We start from the raw sequence: 26,416 nt of genomic DNA, 5'->3' as shown, positions 1-26,416 counted from the left end.
CTGGTAGATCTCACTCGACCGTCCCGGCACCAATCCCTACTACTCCCCTGGCTGTGTCTCAGGCCAATGCCGTCCCCATCCTCATCCCTGAGTTGGACACTGAGCCAGACCGATGTCTGAACTGACATCGGAGGGTACTTTTGTTCCCTTGTTAATCCCTGGTGTTACCTATCGATCGAAGGGGAGTGATGACGACTGGGAGGGGTCCCTGGACCCTTTAACCGACCAGCTGGAAGAACCGGACTGGCGAGAGAACCTGTGGGATGCCAGTGGTCTGGACACCTTTCCAGACACTGGTTTGCTTTCTCCCCCTACTTTGTCTATGGAGGAGGGAGCGTCCTATGCTGTGGTGGTGAGAAGGTAGGCTGAGGTCCTTGGCCTTGAGCTCCCTTCGGTGGCAGTCCATACTAACCTCCTGACAGAGGTGCTTCAGTCTGCAGCTTTTTCTTCTGAACCCTTACTGCCATTCAATGAAGCCCTTACTGGTGTCGTCCTGGGCACTTGGTCGAAGCCCAGCACATGGGCTCCTGTAGCCTGACCCAACTTTCTTCCCCCGAGTGCTTGGTGGTCCAATCCTCCGCTTCTAAGGGCGTGTTCTCTTCTGCTCCTTCAGATAGGGAATCCAAGAAGCTGGACCATCTTGTGCAGCAAATGTTGACTTCCTTCAGCTTGGCACTGTGGTAGTTAAATACAGCATGCCTCTTGGGCCGCTACTCTCATACCATCTGGGATATGGTAGTGCAGGTGCTGCCTCAGTGCCCAGCGGTGATCCGGGCCGTTCTCTCCCAGGCAGTTGCAGATGGAAGAGACACAGCCAAATTTGCCATTCGGTGTGGACTGGATACCACTGACTCACTGGCAGAATGATTGGCACATCGGTAGCCCTTATACGCAACACCTATTTAAGAACATCTGGCTTTTCGAGGGATGTCCAGTCAATGTTGATGGACATGCCCTTTGATGGCAATCTTTTTGGCGACAAAGCAGATTAGGCACTTGAGCGGTTTAAAAACTCTAGAGCAACAGCCACATCTTTGGGCCTCACGGTGCCTTCCCGTCCACTCCAGTCTGCCTTTCGTCCCGTTTTTGGCTACAGAAAGAGCTGCCCAGCCTCTGCATGGCCGCGGACGTGGGAGCCAGCGTCCTCACGGATCTGGGATCCTGTGGACGGGTCAGTCCACCATCTCCCCCTACCTGTGAGAAGTTGGTCTGGCATATGCTGTCCACTATTCTAGTGGGCACCTTGCACCAGTCCAAACAACCCTTATTGATGATAGGTTTAAAGACAACCTATATTGAAGGCTATCCTAGTGGTAGCTATGGAGAGCAGCCTTCAGGCTAAGTCTTGAAGGAGTGTAAAGCAGCTTGGTTTACCAGATCATAACCTCTTGAATGTCTAAATGAAAAGAGAACCACACAAGGTGTATATATATATATATATAAAATATATGTATATATTACTAAATACTCTCTAGTAATCTCTTTATGAGATTACAGAGCAAAATGCACAATTTAAATGCAATAGAACTTCCGTAAATAGTCAAATATACACTGGGCCCCAGGGGGAAACCAAACCATATATTAAAGTGGTATAAGAACCACAACTTGACTAGACACAAGGCCTATAGCCTGTAGAATCGCTGGGCCCACAAGGAACCACCCAAGGTAGTGACACAGGGGACCCACGGGTGACTCGTGCAGTGAGAGATCACAGCCGCGGACGCCGTTAGCTTTGGATTTTTAAAGATTAAGGACACTTAGGAGAGGACTTTGAGCAAACTCCTTTAGACTAAAGGGGTTCTAGGGCCAACACCCTCGGGAGCACTGGAGTTCTCGAGTTACCTCACCCAGGGAAGCTGGGTGCATAGGTTTGAACTGAGCTATGCACAGGGACACCAAGTGTGCACCCAGTGCAGACTTCAAAGCACTCTAGGAGTGCACCCACCCAGTCCCAATACACTAAAGCCAGTTTGAGGGGTGGTGACAACTCCCTGTGACAGGAAACCTATTGTCCAGGCTTCCCCTGCCAGAGTTTTGTCCAGCAGCAGGAGGCCAGACTCTTGTCTGTGGCATCCATTTTGTGATGCCTTTTGTGATGCCAGGGTTCTATTAAATCTGTACTGGGTTTAACAGTGTGTACATCTCTCCCCTCTAGAAGGGTGGAATCATACCCCTACCGTTAGAACTGGCCGGGGGGGCATGATTCCAAAGTGTTTGACACCAAACGCAACATGTTTCCTTGCAGCTATTCCAAAGTTAGCATTTGCCACGAGGTTATAATGCACTTAAGAGTATATGGTCTGGCTGCATCACAGAACAGCCCCAGAGGATAGATTCCGAAGGCTGCATAGGGGCCCTACTCATGCATGGCACACTCTCACAAAACCCAGCACCCTGCCTTCAGGATTGATAAGGCCTGCCATAGGGGTGACTGTTGGGTTTATATGTGTAGTGATATAAGGTAGATATAGGGAACCTACATCTAAGTAAGGGGTGCATACACCTCCTTATACAGGCTGCTGAAGCAGACCTGTGGTGTCATTTTGGAAGGCTGTACAGGGGTGGCATAATACATGCTTCACCCCCTGGTAGGCCTCTGGGGTGCCCTTGGTACCTAAGGTACCATATACTAGGGACTCCTAAGGGTACCCCAGTAACCAACTGGAGTGTACCTAAAGTACATGGAATCATTTTAGAGAGGAATCAGCTAGGCGGGGTCCTGGATAGCAGGGCCCCAGCCAGACTAAAGTCGAAAAACAGTGAAACATCAGCAAAAAGTGGGGGTAACTATAAGAAGCAGATCCTACTCTCCTACATCTCCCCCCCCCCCGCCAAACCTGCCAAAGCCTCCAAATCTTTCTAGTCTGACTTTCCAGGCCCATTTTCAGCCAGTTGGAGGCAGGAACCGCCATCACCTCCTCTACTGGCAATCCATCATGGTGGGTTCTGCAAATCATCCAAGGGGGCTACTCCTCCCCTTCGAGACTAGCCCTCCCTCCATGTCACCGTCTTAGGATCGCATGATGGAGGATCATTTGGCACTTTTCTGACAGGAAGTATCAGATCATTTGGCCAAGGGAACTTTAGGGAGGGTCCCTGCGTCAGAAATAGGTCACGGATCCTATTCCCGCTACTTTCTGGTGCCCAAGGAGGACAAAGGCCTGCGTCTTATTCTAGACCTACGGGCCCTCAACTGCTTCCTCTGGAAGGAGAAGTTCAAGATGTTCACGTTAGCTCAAGTCCTGTCTGCCCTCGACCCTGGAGAGTGGATGGTGGCATTGGAATTGCAGGACGCTTATTTCCACATTCCCATCCTGCCAGCTCACAGACACCATCTAAGGTTCATGGTGGGCCACAAGCACTTCAGTTCACTGCACTTCTGTTTGGCCTTACCAGTGCCTCTCGGGTGTTCACAAAGGTGATGGCGGTGGTTGCAGCCCATCTGCACAGATCAGGGGTTCCAGTCTGGCTGTTAAATTCGGGCTCACCCCAGGCTGTCGTTTCCCACCTCCAGACTACGGCAGATCTCCTGCATTCATTGCATTCACTGGGTTTAACTATAAACGAACCAAAGTAACACCGGACTCCCTCTCAGATGCTCCCTTTCAACTGAGCTGTTCTGGACCCAGTGCAGTTTCGGGCCTATCCTCTCGAACAGCGAACCTGGGATATTCAGGCTATGATATCGATGTTTTAGCCTCTATTCCGGATTTCGGTGATAATGACCCTGAGGCTGCCGGCCTCTTGGCCTTCTGCATCTTGCTGTTGGATCATGCCAGGTGGCATATGGAGGCTCTGCAGTGGGACCTGAAATTCCAGAGGGCGCAGCATCGGGGGAATCTTTCCAATGATGTCTAGATCTCGGAGGGGACTGTGACACACCAAGATTGGGTCAGAGGCAGATCTTCTCCTTTCCCAACGAGATCTAACGGTAGTGACAGATGCGTCACTCCTGGGATGGGGCGGCCATCTGGGAGAGGCAGAGATCAGTGGATTCTGATCTCCGGCAGAGTCCTGCTGGAGCTCCGGTCGATCAGACTGGCACTGAAGGCATTCCTTACCTCTCTAAAAGGGAAAGAGGTGCAGGTGTTTACAGACAACACCACCGCCATGTGGTACTGCAACAAACAGTGCGGGTTGGGGTCGTCAACCCTTTGTCAGGACAGGAGGCACTCCGCCTCTGGACATGGCTGGAACATCAGGGCATGACCCTGGTGGTTCAACACCTGGTGAGTACTCTGAATGTTATGTTATGTTATGTTATGTTATGTTACTTTATTTCTTTTATAGCGCACGGCTACTCCAGGGAGCATCCCGGCGCTTTAGCAAAGAATAACAGCATAAAACGGCAGTCACACAACAGAAAAAAGCAGAAAATGAAAAGGGTCTATTTCATAAAAAGCCATGTTTTCAGGTCCTTTCTAAAGGCAAGAAGACAGGGAGCCTGTCTCAAGGACAGTGGTAGGTTGTTCCAAACTTTAGGTGTTAAATAGCGGAAAGACCGACCTCCCAATCGTGCGCGACGAATTACAGGAACAGTCATCATAGACAGACCAGATGACCTGAGAGTCCTGCTCGGTGCATACCGGGAAAGACGTTTCCCAATATACTTGGGGCCAATACCATGAAGGGCCTTAAAGGCCACAGTCAGGCATTTGAAAGTAATTCGCTTGGAGATGGGTAGCCAATGAAGAGTGTTCAGTAAGGCAGTGGCACCAGCTCTCCTCGGGAGTCCAAAGATGGTACGGGCTGCCGAATTCTGGACAACTTGCAAACGGGTCATAAGATATTTTGGAAGACCCAAAAAGAGAGCGTTTGCGTAGTCCAGTCGTGAACCGATCAATGCCTGAACAACTGTTTTCCTGTGGTTAAGTGAAAGTAGAGGAAGAAATTTCCTCAACATCCGTAAGATGCCGAAGCATTTCCCGACAAGAGACAGGATGTGAGGTCTAAAGGATAGTTCACAATCTACTATCACTCCCAAATTCTTGGCCTTAAAAGAGACCTTGTCAGGAGGAAACATATCTTGTGGCCACCAAGATTTCCAATCGGGTTCAGGGGCGCAACCGAAAAAGAGAAGCTCTGACTTGTCTGAGTTGCATTTTAAGCCATGACATCTAAACCACTCAAACACCGCACCAAGGCAATCCCTGATCTGTCTGCCATTGAAAAACCCACCCCTATCACATGTGAACAGGATTTGGGTATCATCAGCATATGACACGATCTGGGCGCCAAAAGATTCAGCGACTTCCGCCAGAGGGGCCATAAAGATGTTAAACAGCATAGGGCTGAGAATGGAGCCCTGTGGGACTCCCACCTCTAGCGGAGCCATATCAGCGGAAAAGGGAGGCGCCCAGATCGTTTGTCGGCGGTCGGCCAGAAAGGATTTTAGCCAATTCCACACCGTTCCGCGAAGGCCACACTCCCAGAGTCTTGCCAGGAGGACCTCATGAGGAACGGTGTCAAAAGCCGCCGACAAGTCAAGCATGACTAACACGGCCTTTCCCCCAGAGTCGAGTACTTCCCTGATGGCATCGGTGACCTCAAGCAGGGCCGACTCCGTGCTAAAATTAGCGCGGAAGCCGGACTGCGAGGCGTGCAACAGGTCGTTTCCTTCGATGAAACTGGAAATTGTCCTGTGCACGTATCGCTCGGCCACTTTCGCCAGAGCAGGGAGAAGGGAGATTGGCCTGTAATTGGCATGGATGAGGGGGTCCAAGGTGGGTTTCTTGAGCAGAGGTAGAATCATGGCACGCTTCCATGCCTGCGGCACCACCCCTGTCGACAAAGATGTATTCAGCAGGGGGTTCACCAAGATGTTAATGGCGGATGCCACTTTCCCCAAATATTTAGCCGGACATGGATCTAAAGGAGACCCGGATTTCAAGGGCGGACTTGGTCGATCACAAATAGTGTCTTCATCCGGAGGTGGTGCAAGGTCTCTTTCAGCGGTGGGGAGAGCCTTGGTTAGATCTGTTTGCCACCGAAGAGAATGTGCAGTGTCAGTAGTATTGCGCATTGGAGTTTCCAAGATGGCACTCGCTGGATGACCCTTTTCTCCGCAAGTGGAATTGCGGCTTCCTGTTCGCCTTTCCGCCTGTACAACTTCTGCCCAGAGTGCTCTAGAAGATTAAGCGTTCAGTATTAGCGTTAAGTTATTCTTGTGGCTCCGGACTGGGCCTGAAGAGTCTGATACCCCGAGCTTTTGAGCTTGGCCATCTATCCTCCAATCAGACTGCCCTTTCGGTAGGATCTTCTGTTGCAGCAGTAGGGGTCAGTTCTTCACCCGAGCCTGTCCAGTCTCCACCTCCTGGCGTGGACATTAAGCGGCAGCAGTTGACAGCTCTTGACCTCTGCCTGAAGTCTGTGATATCATCTTGTCAGCCGGGCGTCCCTCCACTAAATTGGTCTATGCCTGTAGATAGAACAGGTTTTAGGCATGGTAAACAACAAAGGCTGTGGATTTCCTTTCTTCCACTCTTTCAAAGGTCATTTTGTGAAGCTCTGTGAGGGTTCTGCTCTGGGCACTCTCAAAGGATGTTCAACTCTTTATTGGTTATGTGGGCGCCATTAAAGGCAAAGCTGTTAAAAATGTACCATCTCTCAATGGGTTGTTCTTTGCATTAAGATCTGCTATGCTTTAGCGAAGAAGGATTCTCCAGTGGGGTTGCGTGCTCACTCCACTATGCTATGGCAGCAACCACTGGATTGGCATGCGGAGTCCCACTCCTTGATATCTGCCAGGCACCAACGTGGGCATGTCTGTGCATTCTAAGGTAAGGAATCTATAACTAACAGTCTCTATAAGATTAACAAGTGACTTAACTTCGGTAATGATGTATGTGGTAAAGACATATGTTAGTTGTAGATTCCGTACCGCCCCACCCATCCTCCCTGCTCTGTGAACTAATTTCTAGGGATAGGGACTCCCTTATAGGCCTAGTTGTAGTGCACCAGTGGTCAGTCTCTTTCATGGCTCCGCGCTTCTTGTGTGGAAAGTTGTCACAACTGACGTCAGTGCGCACGGGGCAAGGTCTAAGTAGGCGCTGTGTCGTAATCCCGGCAACTACGACACCAACGATGGATGCAGAGTTGACCGACGCCACCTACCAACGAACAGGGGTATTGCTGAAGAAAAAAATTCCTCCGATCCAGACTGACACCTGGGGGAAATTTTAAGGTAAAGAAACTACAACTAACATGTGGCTCTACCAGATATATCGTTACCAAAGGTAAGTAACCTTTAATAACTCTCCTCCACAGAAAGACTGCATATGGTTCTTTCCACTTGCAGAGCACCAAATTGGCAAGAACGTCCTGTTGATGCAGGTCTAGATGATACTCCCCTGATTCCTACCATCCAAACAAAGCCTCCAACACATTAGTCAATGACTGTTATTCGTAGAGAATCAAGGAGTCGTAATGAGAGCTGATCAGTCTTCTACTCCCTCTCCTGCAAGTGAGTGGACATCTAAGAAGGAAAGAATTCCAGAAAGATGAGTTTTAGGACACATTAGGAGTGCACGCCTCATGCACACACACGCGTACGCACATGTGCGTGCACACACACCCCTTCGCAGCCCCCCCCCCGACACAAAGAGTAAAAGGAGAACACATGGGTGTTCTGTTGACAAAGACACCCCACCTTGGGAAAACGCCATGTTTTGTAAGAATGCCCTAACCCACTAATAGTGGCATCCTTCATCATAGGGCTGCTACAATACCCTGCACAGACCATCGCCTGGGATGAAGTAAGGGGAGGGGAGAAGACAACACAGACAAATATGTTGGGATCCACACAGTAAAAAAAGTCAGAGACAAATAATCAAAATGAAATCATGAAACAATCTCAAGAATGCCCTCAACAGTCTTTAATCACGGACTCCCAGGATAGGATTAAAAATGGATTCAGAAATTGAGTTGAATATGGAGTAATGAGTGCCCCTTCATCTTTCCTTGCCGACATGTTTTGGCCATTCTTTTTTGCCTACTCCGGGTCGTTCCGCCTTCCACAGGACTAGCTATCCCACTAGTTTTTACTCCCCTCAGAAACAAAAGATTATTTCAAGTTTGAAGGAAATAAAATTATAATTACCGGGTTTGTCACTTCCTACGTAAACGCACACAGATTCTCTGAAATGACAAATAGCATAGATAATTACAACACCAAACGTTTTCCTATTATGCATTTAATCTTGCTCCACACTGAACTATGTCTGCTCACTAGCTGTGAAGTTATTCTTTCCCTCATGATGGAGAGACAGTGTAAACACAATCCTTATCATGGCCCGCATTAGACCCTTATTATGAGCATACGACAACCATATCTCTCTCTCTCTCTCTCTCTCTCTCTCTCTCTCTCTCCTCCTCCTCCTCCTCCTCCTCCTCCTCCTCCTCCTCCTCCTCCTCCTCCTCCTCCTCCTCCTCCTCCTCCTCCTCCTCCTCCTCCTCCTCCTCCTCCTCCTCCTCTTTATATCATAGTAAAAGAGCCTTCGAATGATCCACTCACCCAAAAGGCTGTCAACATGCAATCCAAGCTTTGATGTATGATTACTACCTTTAGTTGCACAGCAGTAAGCCTAAAGTCATATTTGACTACAAAACAGAAATATATTGTGAAGAATCTGAAATCGTCACCCCGTTTGAACATTACAGTCACCTCAACACAGAAAGTAAAATATCTCTATGATGTTTGATACTAATGCATTCCAAAAACAGAAGAGCTCTAGTATTGGTTTGGTGGTGGTTGTTTTTTATTATCTTGTTTTGCAAATTTGCTTGCTGTAAATGGGCTTCCCTCTGATCTTTTTCCAATCCTGGACTTTTCAGAGTTTGGTAAGCTTCTAAATCATGTTTAGATTATGCTAAGGCACTTGATACTGTCATCTCGCAGTTCCTGGTCTTCAACTGCATATGGTATCGAAAGAAGCAAGTACAGATGGTATCAAAAGAAGTGGGCAGACTGTGGGTGAGCTTAGAAGGGATCATATCACCAGGGCAAGGAGAACAATAGATCAATTTTAAAGTAGCCTGCTTAGGTTGATTACCATTACCTTCCGACCACTATCTGTTTGGCCCACATGTTCCTTAATGATTTCTAATGGAAATGCATTACAGTACTGCATGTCATACCTAGCCCATAAGAAACAGTGTCTCTCAGTCCAGGCTTACCTTTTCGAAATAGTCTGCCTTCAACAATACTTACTGGCTCCAAGCTCTCGAATTTAAGTGCCAACTCAAAATACACCTTTCTTTATTTGAGCCAATACAGGTCACTAGTGCTTTGAGACCATTGTTGTAGGTAAGGGGCTGTTACATAAATGTCCTGAGACACAGCCAGACAGTCACTACTAGTTGAAAAGGAATAATTGGGTGCAGTGTGCTAAAACGTTGGTAAGTCACATGCAATAGTATTAAAGTTGCAAGTGCTACCGCTCTTTTATGATGCTATCACTGGTCTGTCTCTTCATTCTCTTCATTGATATGCCAACAGCCACCTACGGCCAAGCAAGGATTTTCAGTAGGTGCTCTGTGAAGGGCTGCAATTTTCAAATCATATCAGTTACTCAGCTGACTCCTCAGATTTCGTAGTATTATACATATTGTCATGGTCTTTAGCTAAAATGATTATATTTACCTTAAAGTTCATATATTAAATGCTTAACACAAACTTGTCTCTGACTCATTTGTGACCCAAAAAACTATGATCAAATTCTGAACAGGAGAAGCGGCTTCCAACTCCTTGGCCAGCAAGCCGTGTCTGAGGTCGCTGGGACCTTGTATGGTCTGCTAGTGGTTGGTACATGTCTACACTGATTGGTGGTTGTATCTGGTGTTTCTATTGGATTGGGGTTGATGTCCTCATTGGTTGGGTATTTGAGGGTTCTGAATGGTTTCTGGGTCTGATTCGGTCGTTGTAGGGTTGGGACTGGGGCTAGGGTTGGGTTTTCTATTGGAAGTGGGGACTGGGGCTTCCTATGTCGGTTGTTGGGAGTAGGGTGGGACTAGGACTAGGGTTGGACCTTTGATTGGAGGTAGTGAATGGGGCTTCTGGTGTGATTGGTTGCTGGAATGGGTGTGGGACTTAGAGAGGAATTGGGCTTTCTATTGGAGGTAGGGACTAGGGCTGCCTGTGCCATTGGTTGCATGGACTTGTTTTGGGACTACTGGTAGGGCTAGGGCCTTTGTTGGATGTGGAGATCGTTTTTTTAACTGATTGGGTGCTTGGACTGGGGCTAGGATTGGCTGTGGCTTTCTGGTCTCCTATTGGTTCCGGGATTTTGGGGCTAGTGTTATGATTGGGTCGTGTTGGGGCTAGGGTTCCCATTGGCTGAAGGGGTCACCTGATTACTAGGGCTGTAGAAAGGGCCAGGCTTGGGGCATCTCGGTTGGGGGTGGAGAGGACGGGGGCGGTTGCCTGTTTGAGCCTGTACGAGACTGGTCGGGGCTAGGGCCAGCAATGCTGCCCTTTTTCTCATTTAGCAATACCCAGCCCACACCATCCACATCCACAAACGAGCGACACACTCACACCAAATGTACACCACGCACAACACTATGCACAGATTAATGTACCAGCCTGCACTAGAAACCCAACCAAACCACATCTACACACCCTACTATCCCAACTACCACACATATCCACCATCACCTACAAACAGTACACAACTCTATCCTATACCAGTAACAATACACTCATCACTAACACCAATCAACACCATTCATAACTACATCCCATTCAGACACACTCTCCCTGCTGTAATTACACCTAACGAACCACCTTTTATCACTAACAAACGTATAATCATCCTTCCATCAGTTGTCCAACAAACACCCTCTTCTCCCTTCTACCATTATAACACTAACACACAAGACACACACTGCACACCACCCCACTTCGTAACTCTTGCAACACATATTTAGCACGTTCTTCTGGTTTAGCATTTCCAATGCACTGCCCTATCTCTCATCCTATACATCTATCAATGTGTTCTCTACATCCACTCTCTCATTTATCCTGGGCCCCATACCACTACTATGATTGCCAGGGTAACCCTTTCTTGACTCTCTCCTACTCTACCCCTCCTTGTATCATCTGACACCTCTTTTGCTATGCCAATCCCCTAAGGCGAACATTTCTAAACGTGAGTCCTCCCCTCCAAAACTCCTTTTTACTCAGCCAAAAGCCTCCTCCTATTGCTAAGACTTAACCCCTTCCGTGCGGCCGCGATTTTCCCCGTGTGCGGCCGCCGGCAGAACACGGGCGGGCCATGACGAACCCCAGCCGTCATCAGCACACGAGCACCGTAGTGCATGACGGCTGGGGTTCGTCATCAGCATGGAAGGGGTTAAAAAAAAAATTTTTTTTTAAAAAACCTTTCACTCTTTTATCCCTCCACTATCCTTTTCAATCGAAATTAAGACTACCATGTTCACTGCTCAGATTCCATATTAAACTATATTAATATACTACCCAAATAACTGAATAACATATCCACTACTCAAATTACTTCATATTTGTTTTTACTATACTAATTTTTAACAGTAATCCTTAGTGGGTTCCGGAGTGGCGTGCTACTCGCCAGAAAAGCGATTCAACACCCATCAGGGGTAACAAGTGCTATATGAATGCAAATCTTTCTTCCCCTTTTATCCCTCCGCTATCCTTCTCACTCCAAGTAACTGACTAATATCCAGCAATGAAATTACTTCATATTTCACCATATTAATTCACCACTAATCCTATTTAGGCTTCCTGAATAGCCTGCATCAACAAGCACTATATAAATACAAACCTTTGTCCTCCTCTATCTTTCTGCTATCATTCCAAATCCAAATAACTGACTAACCTATCCACCACTTAAAATGTTCTTGCATGTTTCACTATACTAATTCAACACTAATCCTCTATGGGTCATGGAGTAGCGTGCTACTCGCCGAAAAAGCGCTTTGACGCCTCGTCTGGGGTAGTAAGCGCTATATAAATGCAATTACAATACAATACAATTGGAGAAACTACCAAGCATCCCAGAAGACACCATATGAACTGTGTAAATCATTCAGCTTAAGAGGGCAAGAACCATCTTGAGAACCTGGTAAACTCCTTGCTCAGACAAGCAAGGATTTCCTGCTTCTCCCTCTTCTGTTTGTAGTTAGTATGAGGAATCTTCACCAGTAATTTAACAGAGTGGCAAAATATAACAAAGACTGATGGGTGCTGCATATGATGCATGTTAGGCCTTACTCCTGAAGCTTACTTTGCCAGGTATTCCATCAAAGATGCCTGTGTTAGCACTTTATCCAACTTGAAGCAGAAACAAGATCCTAATACAGCAGCAGATGATTGAACGAAAATGCTGGGTTTATATGCAAGACCGTTTCAGCAGTATCTACAGTACAAGCAGAACTCGACTGAAAAGACCTATTGTCACATGGCTTGCCTTATTTCTGCTTTTATGCAACCCTCACAGCCTACATTTATTCCACACCTTTTCAATTCTGCCAGAATTGCCATCACAGGTTTGTACAAAACGTTAACCAAAAGGTGTGCAATTTTTGCCTTCCGATATGCTACAGAAGCAACAGCTGTGAGGCCTGCACAGGCTGCAAACCAAAGACCTTAAATGGGAGATACAATCCAAGACAAGCACACTATGCCAGGCAATGACAGAAGGAGACTCCGTCACTGAGAGACCTGGGGTTATCGAACACGAGGAAAATATTATCGCCAAAGGAAAGGGCTTCGCCACTGAAATGAGGGTCATCAGCAACTAAAACGAACATAAAAAATCTAAGGAGAAACGTTCGCAGGTAACATCTGTGAGAAGTTGGCCCGATATGCAGCGTTCGCTATTCTAGCGACCGCTATGTATCGTTCCAAACGACCCTTTTGGTGATTGGTTGTAAGTCAACCTTAGACCAGCTATCCTAGTAGCGTGGATACGAGCAGTCTTCGGGCTAAACTCTAGAGGGCGTGTTAAGCCAGCTGTTATACCATCACATACCCCTTGAACCCCAAGTGAAAGGACACCACACAAGTGTTGTGAAAATAAACAGTATATTTATTAAGAATCACAACAGCCCTGGACTCTTTGGGAGGACAGGGTACTAAGCATAAACCAAAATTCTTAGGAAAATACTTCAAGTGCACAATTAAAACAAGTGTCCGAGGACACAGAAAGTTTAGTGGTCTCGGGCGGACCCGATCAGGCAAGTCGGAAGCGAGGGACTCGGGACCCTAGAGTAAGGAGACTATGCAGGCACCGAAATGCCGAAGTTACCTAGCCACGAGGGCTGCGGCTGCACAAGTCTTACAGGCGTCGGGGTCTTCGCTGACGAGCCAGGAGCCGGAAGAAAAGGAGTTGCTGGCCGGCGACCAGTGCTAAATAGTTCGTAGAGATCCAAGCCTGGATCGGAGATCGTTGATACCTGAAAGCAGAGGGGACCAAGTTCGTACTACTAGCCAGTAGTCAGAGGGTACCAGGAAGGCACCGGTTGGCCGTCACCTCGACTAGGTGAGTGGGCGACGCTAGGCTCTGCAGTCTCACGGGCCAGGAGGCGTTGTCGGCGACCAGGATGGAGGTGCGAGCTGTCCCACGAAGGTTGATGCTGTCGGCGTCGCTGGGCCCAGGATTGGGGCAACAAGCCTTGGCAGATTTCAGGGCCACGTGGTGGGCCTAAAATGGCGTCTTGAGTGGACCAGGAGGGTCCGGGGTGCTTCTCTCAAAGATGGAAGCAAAGGCCAGTCTGGAGCAACCAGACCAGCAGCGTTGGTTGTCGGATGTCGTCAAAGAAGGGCACAAGCCAGCGGCTAGTGACCAGACAACGTACTGAGCGGCGAGCAGAAGGGCCCCACGCAGATCGTGGAGATGCTGGGAGGCTGCACTTCGGTGCTGGAGCAGCTCAGGGTCGGGGCTTCTCGGACCCCAGAGCACTCACCAGAGAATTGCTTCGATGGTCGTGCTGATTAAGAATGCGTGCAGGTTTTGATGATGGCCGGTCCCTCGAGGCTCGTCGCACCCACAGATCACAGCTGAGCTGATGACGTGGGTAGAGGTCAGAGGTGCCAGGGAAGCCGGTTCACGTCGAGCTGGGCCGTCGGATTCCTGAGGAAGGACTTACAGCAAACCGCAGAGTTCTTAGATGGTGCCTGCGGATGCAGGGTGACTACTCCTTAGTCACAAGGGAGAAATCTTGAGAAGAGTCTCGAATGTCCTTTCGTAGAAAGTAGTTCTTGATTCAAAGATGATCTAATTTGGAAGGGTCCCCGCTCCGGCCTTTATCCTAAAGAAAGGGGTGGGTACATGACTAGGTCCTGCCCTAAGGGTGGGACCAGGAAGGGGGGTAGTTACACCCCTCTCCCCTGCCGGACTTTCCCCAGGCCAGGGGCTGGCGCCCCTGGAACTGGTTCTGACCGGCAGATGCGTAGTGAGCACCGGGGTGCCACTCCGCAGTCACCTTCTCGCAAAGCCCTACCTACCCAGAATACACAAACCCTGTCTGGGACGGTGCGAACACCGCCCTTGACAGGAAACCCTTTGTCCAAGCTCTCCTCGCTGGAAGGACTCCCAGCAGCAGGAGGTCAGACTCGTGTCTGTGGTGGCAGCATCCATTTTGTGGAGCTGAGGCTTTAGTTAACTTTAACCGGGGTTCACAGTTACGTACATGTCGTGTCCCTCTAGAAGGGCGGAATGCTAACCTCGTCGCCAGAATTGGTGAGGGGGCAGTATCCCGATTCGTATGACACCTTACTCGACATGTCTTGATAACGCGATACCGAAGTTACCGATATGGTACGCGTTATCATGGAACAGCTATTGGGTCTTGGTTCCGCAAGCTGCAACCGGGCTCGGCTCGGGCCAGAACCCAATTCACACGATTCCAAGCACTCTGCCTTCAGGATTGTCAAGGCCTGCCATAGGAGTGACTGATAGGAACTCGGGTGTCCATTGTACGGTTAGATATAGGGCTGCTATACCTAAAGCAACGAGCGGGTACGCCACGTTGCCCCAGCTGTCGTGCAGCCAGTTGTGTCAGATTTAGATGGCCATCCAGGGGTGGCATAATACATGCTTCAGCCCCTGGTAGGCCCTGGGTGCACCGATGCCCTGAGTTACAGGGTCTGACAGGGTGGCCCAGTTCCAATTGGGTAATGCACCTAAGGTACACGCATCAATTTAGAGAGAGAACAGCTAGGCTGTGGGTCTGATTAGCAGGCCCACAGCCCGAGAAAGTCGTAAACCAGTGAAACAAAAGCAAAAAGTCCGGGTGATCATAGGATTGCAGACCCTACTCTCCTACAACATCGAAAACAATTGACTGGGGGTGAGTCACGATCAACAATTAAAGCTACAAAAAGCTGCCTCTGCGTCGAGGTTTTGTGGTGCAGGTAACTTCGGCTTCTTCTGACCCCAGCATCGTCCCTAACATTCCTCTTGACAGGGAGTTCAGACAGCTGGCAACTTGTGGAAGAAACTCAGCATTGCAGTTAGTAAACACTGCATGTGTTCTGGGCTGCTTTTCCCGTGCGTTTTGGGATTCGGTGGGGCGGATTCCATAGGAGACGTGGAGCGAACTCACCCAAACACTCCAGGATGGGGAGAGGCAGCTCTCTTGAGAGACTCCTAATTTCCTAGTTGTGCAGTGGGACAAGTGACACGGATCCACATCAGTTCATCCTTTCACTTCTTTAGCAAGCTGCTCTTGCTATATTCAGCAGAATAGGCTCTTACCGCTGGTCTCTCATGCACCAGTGGTACACAGGTTCACATTCCTTCTTGTGTTCTCTATAGAAGGGGATTTTATCTTCATCCTTGTGCCCTGCTGCTCTTCCGTGTTGTGGCATCTTGACTACATTTCTAGTGTGTGCTGGTCATGTTCAAGGCACTCTTCTCTTGTACCATCGGCCTGGTTGTCATTACACTGACTCTTCACTGCATCTGTGGCCCTTAGTTATCGCTTAGAGGCAAGGTCAGTAACTTTGCTGCCACAGGTACCTTTAATACAATAATCTTTAATGCACCACCCAGGGCATCAAGATATCTAAAACTTTAACCTTAAGGTGCCGCCATATAGCCATTTTTACATTTGAAACTTCCTCATCCTATAACGTCTGCCAGGTGGGTGCACTTCAGGCCTGATCTTCTTTTCCACCATTTTTCTACTGTTGTCTGGACAAGTTATTCATTTGGACAAAAGCAACCTTTTCCCCAAATGTCATACATTTTCATTTAGAGCAATCTGTCACCTTGTCAACATTTTATGCACCAACCTGTCCCGCAAAAATGATATCTCGATCCACAGAGGGCCCTTGGTTTTTACACTGAGAGCACGAGGGAATTTTGACACGATGAACTGTTTGTTGGGTTTTCTGTGACAAAGAAGGTAAGGTGCTATAAAAACGAACCATCTCTCAATGAATTGTCCAATGTATTAAGATCTGCTATCGGTGGGCAAAAAGAAGCACCCAGAGGTTTTACGTGCTCACTTCACCAAAATAAAGGCCGCTACCACAGCGTTAGCATGCACTGTGGAAGTCTTGGACTTTTGCCAGGCTGCTACATGTGCATCTCTCCACACTTTCACACAGCACTGTCTAGACAGCCAGGTCCAGCATGATGAGCACTTCGACCGATTTGTCCTGCAGGATTTCCTAGTCTGAGTCATTCCCCAGACCCACCGTTGTGAGGTACTGCTTTGCTATCTATTTAAAAGATGAGGAACCTCAAATTAGAATTCTCTGTTAAAAGAACAAGTTACTTACCTATGATAAAGTCTCTTCCGATAGAGACTCTATATAACCGCAGATTCCTCACCTGGTCTCCCTCTCCCCACTCTTTTACTGTGGAATGGTCTTGTTCAGACCAACCTTAATAAGATTCCATCTGAAAAAGTTCAGCACACTGTTTCATATTGTTTTCTATAGGCTCAATGTCTGTTGGCACAGGCAGAGGGCAGAAAGAATCTTGCGCCAGTGCAAACATGTGACTTCTATATACTGGTCCCTGCGCCCTGTCCAAATGAGACATAGTGTTATGATGTAGCACAATGCCACCTGTCAACCCTGGAGGGAATTGCTATGAAAAGGTTTCCGGATCCAGTATGACAGCAGGTGATATTCAAAGGTGAGAAATCTGCTACTAGATAGACTCAAACAGGAGAGTTGGTATAGAAGGCGCATAATTTGTGTTTATCTGCTGGTTTGGCCCTCTGGTTCCCAAATGCAGTCTACCTGTTTGGCTGTTTTTCACACAAGCTTTCGGACCAGGCCAACAGGACTGTGCCACCTGTACCTGATGAATTCAAAACAGCCTTTCCCGAACAATTCTGGTTTGACAAGATACTGGCAAATACATATTATACGCTAGATTTAATGCAACAGACTGTGTTCTGTGCCATGGACAACAGCTTTGATTACAGTTATCATGCCTGGATATGTGCTACTTAGTTTTCCTGCTGTGTGAAGGCTTCTTTAATGAACATGACATTTGATAAAGCCGGCTCTTGGAGGAAAATGCTGGCTCAGTGCTAGAACGCTTTAAAGGCAACCTTGTTACAAGCCACTGTCTGGTCTTTCTCTCATTGGTCTAAGAGTTTCACCAACAGTACTGAAGGTTTAGAGGCTACTTGCTGAGTATGGTCTGTTGACAGCTGTAGCCCTTGCACCCATTTTTGCAGCAGGCCTGTAATTCTCACAGCTGCAGAAGACGTGGTGATTGTTTAGTCCAGATCACCAATTGCATCCATCTTCTAACTTCTCACCTGCAAAAATGGCTTCCAACCACTTTGATTTCTACTTGCAGAACCATACACAGCCAGTGGGGGCAGGATTTTTCCGGCCCAGCTGGAAGATTGTTGTGTGCTGCAAATTGTTCAAAAAAGGTATGGCCTTTGATTTCATCCCACTGGCAACTGAGAAAAGGTGATAAAAGTTGTAGAACTCATGTTACCTATGGTGGAATGTAAATCTAACTTTACGGAAGTGCTGCAGCGATCTGGACACGCGTCTCAACCTCTCTTGCCTTTAAACAAGGCTCTTTTGGACTCAGCATTGTCCGATATCCCTTGCTATGTTGGTGTGCCAGCGTAAGTGGGCATGTAGGCAATCTACAAAGACCTGGATCAAGGGGTGCAGTACTTTGCCTAATTCAAATCTAAATCTATTCCTAATTTGTGTCCAGTTTTGCCAGCTCTGACGTCAAGATTTGCTGGTCTGACTACTTTGGAATGGTCAAGGTGATTTGTGAATTTTAATCATACACTTATGTTTTTGGCTTGCATGACCAACAGGAAACTGACAATCTTTTCCAAAGGAAAACCACCATTGTGTGCAGTACATTTGATGGCCCTTGTGAACCGGACCGTTCATCAAGTAGAAGTATACACATAGATTTTCATATATGTCTCATATAGATGATGAAGACTGGTCGATGGACTAGAGTTAAGTCCCCTAGACAGGCCTTTAAACACAGAAAGCCAGTAGCCAGTCACGCTTGGATGCTGAGGTTTAAAAGCCCTGTACTCCTGGTCTGTGATTTTGCACCCCAGTCTGCCAGTAGCTGTATCACCTTGGATGACTTACAACAGCCACCCTCACTCAGAATCTTGGCCCACTTTGAACGTCCAGAACTTTACAGTAAAAAATAAAATATATCATCTCTAATGAGCTTACATGATTGTGGAGTACACTGAAGATAAAAGGCATGATTTAGAGATTGGTGGTACTCCTGCCGTCCCTCCATGGCAGCCAGTTTGAATTACTCTGTCGAGTTGACAGAGTCCCATCTGTCTTATTTAAATGTGTGCTGGCTCTGATGCCGTTGGCCGGCGGTATTCTTCAGGTTTATATGTCCTGTTGTCTTGGCGACGAATTCATAACGGAGTGGGTCCCTTGTGGAGTAGAGACTGGTAGGTACAACTTATGTTCATGTCAATACACATATATATGTTTGCCTCAAAAACATATGTAGGTAATATGTTATGCCCCTTTATTTTTTATATATTGCATGCAAAACAAAAAAAATATAGAATGAACACCCACAGGCACCACACCCCCAAGCACCAAAACCAGTTTTTTAAAAGTCCCAATACAGGTGTATTTATTTTACCTTTAAGTCGGGAAATGAACACAACTGCATTATACTTCAGAAAAATATTGCATGCAAGAGTAATGCAAAAGATACATGGGCTACAGCAATTGTCAACACACAAATCATAGTAGGACAATTATACAAATAGCTTACCTTAGATCCCGGTGACAGTGGTGGTGTTCGGCATTGTGGTGGAGTCGGAGCAGCAAAGGAGGGACCTAGTTAATGGGGTACAAGTCAGAAACTGAATCGAAAAACAGGAAAAAAGGGACGTTTTTACCCGATTTCCTTTGATTCAACCAACTCAAAGTAGGAAGTATTCCTGCCACGGTTGCCTCGACTAAAAGACAATTGTAATTCACTCGGCAGAATCCTTGGCTGGTCTTCCTTCACCAGCCCCTCCTGCCTATGATGCCGTAGACGCGGGTGAAGATTGTTGGCGGGGGCAGGCGGTTCTCTGGCGGTCTTTCCCCCATGGATCTGCCAACATCTAAATAGGATGGATGGACTGCCAAGTCGCCGGACTGTGAATCCATCATAAGAAACTGGATCTTTTACTTGTGGCGTTACACGGTCTCCTTCATAAGTCAGTAAGCACTATTTATTTTTTATTTGCAGCGCGGTCCACTTTCACGGTTGCGCTTGTTTATTTAATTAATTTGCCACGCGGGCCGAAAGAGAGTGTTTCTACTCACTAATTCAACAAGCCTTTTCAATGCAATAGGCCTCACATTTAGGCGAGTTTCAGCTATTGATATTGCAAATAACAATGCCTTTTATTTTTGTTTTTGAAACATGAATAAAAGGCATTGTCGTTTATAATGCCAGTAGCTTAACTGGTGTAAATGCGAGACCTATTGCATTGCAAATGCTTGTTCTGTTAGGAGCCCTTTAAGCTTCAAATGCCGCCATCCTCTTTTCAGAAGGTGGTACTGTTTTAAAAAAAAAACATGGCCTTAACTAAATACACTGTCAAGTTGATGTTAAGGCTAATGCTAGCATCTGGGCATAATTCGGACCCTGTACTTGTAGGGTTGAATGCCTAGTGAAGTCAAAATTGTACAAAAGGTATTTCCCCTACTTGGTCAAAGTGAAGGGTGTAAGGTCTCAAAAGCGTGTGAATCTATATTGATGAAATGTTTTAATTGAATAAATGGTAGCTATAAATGCTGGAAAAGAGGTGCTTTCAAGGTTCCTAATACTTTGTGTAAACTAGGCTATATCTCTCCACATTGCTCTCTTCCAAGACGATGATTGCTGTAGGGGTTGTGCAGCACTGGCAGAAGGCTTATGCTTCTCATATTCCATAGCGCTGACACTGCATATCTGAAATAAGTTCATACTGATGTGTTCTTGCAGAACTGCTCGGGCATTTTTGAGAGACATTTTAAACTTCTGGAGTAGCATTGTGAAAGGTAGGCCCAAACCACTTTAGTCTTTAGCACTAATTAAGCACTACATCTTTTATTGCAGTCTCATTTGTCACGATCATCAAATTTCATCAACAATCCCTCTTTCGCTGAGCTACACATGTTTAGCGGGGTGGAAGAAGATTTTGTTCTTCTGAATTTGTCTCCAAATGTGATCTTGCCTAAAGTGTTTCTCTTTCGATCATGTGTTACAGAATCTCAGAGCAGAACTTGGTCCATCCAGTGACAAGAGCCATGTCTGTACCAGATACCAGTTCACTATGGGAGCTCCAAACTCCTGCCTTACAACCTACAGGTAATTCTACAAATGATTGGGACAATGCCAGTAATCCTTCCCCTTCACCAAGTGCAAAATTAATATTTTCTGCTCTTGTCATTTGTGTGCAGCCTTCAGAAGGTGCTTCCCAAGTACAACTCTACTATAATGCAAATTATTTTATACTATGTGAGCAGCTTCCGCAGCTTCTATGGCTCTAGTGTGCTTAGAGTTGATTTGTCAGTGTTCATTCTAAAACTGAGTGTTCAGATGGACACCTACAGATTATTCTCCTCTTTATTCTCCGCAGGTGCCAGACTAAATCACGAAACTTGCAATACTTCTTTTGCTCCAGTTGGCATCACCCAACCGATTGAGCTCCAGTAAACAACACTGACATGGCGTGATGTACAATACAGTGTGCCATCTTGGCACACTAACAGACATTTTTTTCCCCGCAACCCATGGTGTAGATCCGGCATTGCTCTATTGAATACGTTTTCCAATAATATCTTGCTCTTTTAAATTAGGATAGAAAGTCTCCTCCAAAGGTGTCTAGTTTTAATTTGTGCCTTTCGTGGCCAGCAGATGCTGCTCTCAGGTCGCACAACATGTTCCTTTGGTACCAGAATTCTAAACACTACTCCATGCCGTGTGTGAGAGATAAGGCACCTTAACTGCTATCAAGGAGCTGGAGATTAAACTTTTTATATCACAGGACTGGAAGGAAAACTGAGTTAGTGTTCCAGGTCGAGGCTCTTATCCAGCTATCTTCAACAGATACATTCTCAAAGTGGGCCTCTTCCAGATGTAGAGAGAATACCCCCAAATGTACACAGACGGTGATCCTGTGGTAGATTTTACAGTTGGAAGCTCCATTCTCTGACTCTGCCTTGACATGGACATCGGAGCTGGACTTTTGTATCTCTAGCTAAGGTGCCTGCAACCTGCTTTCATTTTCCCAGCCCCTGCTGATGAGCTTTACCAAGGCAAAGCTGACCATTGTCCAAAATAACTTCAGTCTAGCTCTCTCTGGTGTGCCCCATGGCTCCAAGGAGCCTTCGCTTGCTTGATTGGGCACCAGCTTGTTGGCCCAATCCTGACACTAGTCAACCCAGACTGTGACACCCCATGATACTGTTCAGTGCTGGGCGAACTACTCCCTCTGACGTAGGCCTTGCCAGTTGCTTGTCTGATCAGCCTGCGCCACTTTAAATCCTTTGCGTGTTTTGAGAAACATTCCACAGACTTAGGCCATTCTATTCTAATTGATTCTTCTGGCTACAAACCTCATCTTTTGAGCCTCCCTAGCCACCAGACTAAGTCTGGCAAATTCTCCAATAGCTCCAACACACTGGCAGATTGTTGCCATCGGCCTCATAAAAAGGAAGTTCTGCCTCAGCACATGACTATACAGATCCTCATTGTTGTACCTCTGCTCTGGGGCCTTCCCTGCTGCTGACTGACCCCTTTTGGCCTCTGCCCAACACAGCACCTCAACACACTTGCACAAGTCCTATGTTCGAGGCATGTGGGCTGCTGAATTCATATCTGTGCATAGATGGCCGCCTAGTGTTGGGTCCGGATGATCGCACATTGTTGTCCTGGAAGAGTCTTCGAAGTATCACGAGATAGGTGGCTCCTCCCCTGGACTACAGTGCGCATGGGCATCGACTCCATCCCCAGATTGTTTTTTTCCGCTATTGGGTTCAGATGTATATTGGTTCACTCTAGTCGGAATCGATATAAAAAAATTTTCTTAAGGCCAAAAGGCCTTTAGGTTTTCGTCGGTATAGTCTTGCGTTCGGTGCCCGATACTTTCCAGCTCGGTTCTGAGCCGGATTTCCGGAAAAGCTGTGTGCTTTTCAACGCTGAAGGCCCGGTCGACGCCAGAGGCCTTATCGACGAACCATCATGGAACGGAGCCCGTTCAAGAGATGTCCCGTGTGCAACTCCAAGTATCCGCACATCGACGTCCACACGGTGTGCAACAAGTGTCTTTCGCCGGATCATGATAAAGCCAGCTGCATGGCTTGTTCCCGTTTTCGATCCAAGAAGACTCTTCTGCATCGACTCGCTACGCGCCAGGAAGCCCAGCAGACTGCACCGGCGCCTGTGGACATATTCGATGCCGGGGATAATGAAGGAGCTGACCGGGAGGTTCGTGAGAACCTGTCAAATCCTGCGTCGGAGGTAGACTCCAACTACGACGCGGATGATGAAATGCTCGAAGCGGAAGAAGTCGTCGACGGGGTAGGAGAAGACGACGGGGCCTTTGGGGCCATGGAAGATAGCTCGTGCGAGGAGCTAACTCAAACTGACATTGGGGCCGAAACGCTTCATAAGGCTCAGGTCGAGGGATCGCCACTAGGCCTTACCCAAGATCTTCCAATAAGTTCTACGGCCCCGCCTTCGGGCTCGGCTTCGGACATTGCTAAGGAGCCGCTACCTGCGAAATCGAAACCGAAAGTAAAAGCTCCGGTCTGGACTCAAGTGAAAGCACTGATGCCTCCATCGACACCAAAAGTGCGTATTGCTTTGGTCGGCTCAAAGTCCTCGGACCTGTCGGCACCGATAAAGCAGACGGGCGTTATTCGACCCGAAGAAACAGCTCAAGGGCGTCGAGACGAAGTCTAGCGCGCCGAAGACAACGGTCAAGGCAGTCGACCCGAACAAATCGGCGCCGAAGACGGTCGACACCGACAAAGGGCTCGGTGATCCGAAGGTTCTCGAGCCTCTGCGTCGACAAGACAAGGCCAAAAGCGGACCGACCCACGAGTCCACGTCTGGTGGTGCCTCGAAGGATTCCGTCAAGTCGACGCAGCCGTCTGCCTCATTCTCCAAGCAGGTGGCAGACTCCCTGAAGCGCATCAAGGATAAGGACTCAAGTGTCGGGCCTAAGGATCCTCCACCTTCAAAGCCTGTCGATAAACCTCAGAAGACGTCGACGCCCATCCACTTCACGCTGCCGCCGAAAGTGGCGCCGAAGGCTTTCACCCCTAAAATGGCCACCAACCTGCCCGAGAAGGTGTCCTCGGTGCCGAAGTCGACAACAGTGGTCCCGGCCATAAATCTTCGACAATCCTCGTTGGAAGAGCAACAGGAACAGTTTATCGATGCCGTAATAGGCAGACTTTCCCTTTATAAACGGAAAATCGCCCCGGAACAGCCAATGGAGTCCTATAAAATTCCACTGAAGAAAAAAAAGGATTCTACTTCGACTCCTGTTCTTGTGGAACCGGTATCTCCACGTGGTCATGATGTCTCACCCACTTATTCAGATGTGGACACTGGGGAAGGTGATGATGATGAATACAGCTATCCAGTATACACTGATCCAGATGATACCAATGAGCCCTGGGTGTAGGAAGGTACCTCCTGACTATGGTTGCCCCTAACTTTTTGCCCTGTGTTTTAGCTGGTTTTTGACATAGTCGACCTGGGGCCCTGCCAATCAGGACCCCAGGCCTACTGCTCTCTCTGTAAAATGGATTCCATGTACCCTAGGTGCATTTCCAATTGGTACTGGGCCACCTTATCAGACCCTGTAACTCAGGGCATAGGTGTACCCAGGGCTGCCAGGGGCTGCAGCATGTATTATGCCACCCCTGGCTGGCCTCCTAAATTTGACACAACTGGCTGCATGACAGCTGGGGCAAAGTCGTGTAATCACCCTTTGCTGTAGGTGTAGTATACCTATACCTAACCCTAAAATGGACACACAGATTCCTATCAGTCACTCCTATGGCAGGCCTTGACAATCCTGAAGGCAGAGTGCTTGGAATCGTGTGAGATGGTGCTCTGGCATGAGCTGAGCCTGTCTGCAGCTTGCGGAACCAAGTCCTAATAGCTGTTCCATGATATCGCATACCATATACTCTTAAGTGCATTATAATCCTCGCGGTTAAATGCTAACTTTGGTATTGCTTTATCAAAACATGTCGAGTAAGGTGTCATACGAATTGGAATACTAACCCCTCGCCAATTCTGGCGACGGGGTTAGCATTCCACCCTTCTAGAGGGACACGACATGTATGTAACTGTGAACCCCGGTTAAAGTTAACTAAAGCCTCAGCTCCACAAAATGGATGCTGCCACCACAGACACGAGTCTGACCCCCTGCAGCTGGGAGTCCTTCCAGCGAGGGGAGCCTGGACAAAGGGTTTCCTGTCCGGGGCGGTGCTAGCACCATCCCAGACATGGTTTTGTGTATCCTGGGTAGGCAGGGCTTTTCAGGAAGGTGACTGCTGAGTGGCACCCCGGTGCTCACTACGCATAGGCCAGTCAGAACCAGTTCCAGGGGCACACCAGCCCCTGGCCTGGGGAAGTCCGGCAGGGAAGAGGGGTGTAACCACCCCCCCTCCTGGTCCCACCTATAGGCAGGACCTAGTCACCGGGTCAGCCCCCTTTTTTAGTATAAAGATAGGAGCGGGCCCTCTGTTCAAATTAGATCATCTTTGGAATCAAGACACGACTTTATTCAAAAGGACTTCAAGATTTCTTCATCAAGATTCTCCCTTGTGGCTAAGGAGTAGTCACCCTGCATCCGCAGGCACCATCCTAAAGAACACTGCGGTCTGCTGCAAGTCCTTCATCACGAATCCGACGACCCAGCTCGACGAGACCCGGCTTCCCTGGCACCTCTGACCTCTACTCACCTCTACAGCAAAGCTGAGAACCGTGAGTGCGACGAGACCTCGAGGGACCGACGATCGCCAAGACTGCACGACATCTTTACAACAAGCCCACCGTGTCCTCCACTGGTGAGTGCTTTGGGGTCCGAGAAGCCCCGACCCTGCGCAGCTCCAGCACCCAAGGTCAGCCTCCCTGCATCTCCACGATCTGCGTGGGGCCCTTCTGCTGTTTGCTGTGCACCGCGTTGTTTGGCTACTAGCCGGCTGGCTTGTGGCCTTCTGAACGACGCCCGACGACATCACTGCTGCTGGTCTGGTTGCTCCAGACTGGCCCTTGCTTCCTTCTTGAAGAGAGGCACCCGGACCCTCCTGGTCCACACCAGACGCCATTTTAGGTCCACCGCGTGGGCTTGAATTTGCCAAGGCTTTGTTGCCCAATCCTGGGTCCAGCGACGCCGACAGCTTCTATCTTCGTGGGACAGCTCGATCCTCCATCCTGGTCGCCGACAACGCCTCCTGGTCCGTGAGATCTCCGAGCACAGCGTCACCCACTCACCTTGTCGAGGTGGCTACCATCCGGTGCCCTCCTGGTGCCCACTGACTACTGGCTAGTAGTCTCGAACTTGGTCCCCTCTGCTTTCAGGTGTCATCTTCCATCGATCCAGGCTTGGATCCACCGAACTTTCTTCACTGGTCGCCTGCCAACAACTTCTTTCTTCCAGGCTCCTGGTCCGTCTACGAGGATTCCCGACGTCTTTTGAGACCTATGCAGCTGCAGCCCCTGGGCTAGGTAACTTCGGCATTTCGGTGCCCCAGCATAGCCTCACTATCCAAGGGTCAGGATCCACTTTCGTTTTCCTCCTACCAGGTCGGGTTCGCCCGAGAACACTAACTTTTCAATTCCTAGCTACCATAGACTTTGTCCCGCATCTCGCGTGAGAGTGCACACACTGCACCCGAGTCCCCTGGGTCTCCTAGAAGTAATCTAACGATTCTATAGTCAAG

General features: G+C 48.2%; 1 protein-coding gene across 1 annotated transcript in view; it reads left to right on the top strand.

Moving 5' to 3' along the window:
* GIGYF2 (GRB10 interacting GYF protein 2) overlaps positions 1-26,416 on the top strand; it is a 1,722,773-nt gene that overhangs the window by 1,384,272 nt on the left and 312,085 nt on the right. Inside the window, exon 18 of the mRNA XM_086942529.1 lies at positions 20,716-20,816. Coding sequence (XP_086798655.1) covers positions 20,716-20,816 — 101 coding nt within the window. The remainder of the gene's footprint in view (positions 1-20,715; positions 20,817-26,416) is intronic.

The sequence above is a fragment of the Lissotriton vulgaris genome, chromosome 11, assembly GCF_964263255.1.
Source record: "Lissotriton vulgaris chromosome 11, aLisVul1.2, whole genome shotgun sequence".
NCBI classification, from domain to species: domain Eukaryota; kingdom Metazoa; phylum Chordata; class Amphibia; order Caudata; family Salamandridae; genus Lissotriton; species Lissotriton vulgaris.
This window is presented reverse-complemented; position numbering and strand designations above follow the sequence as displayed.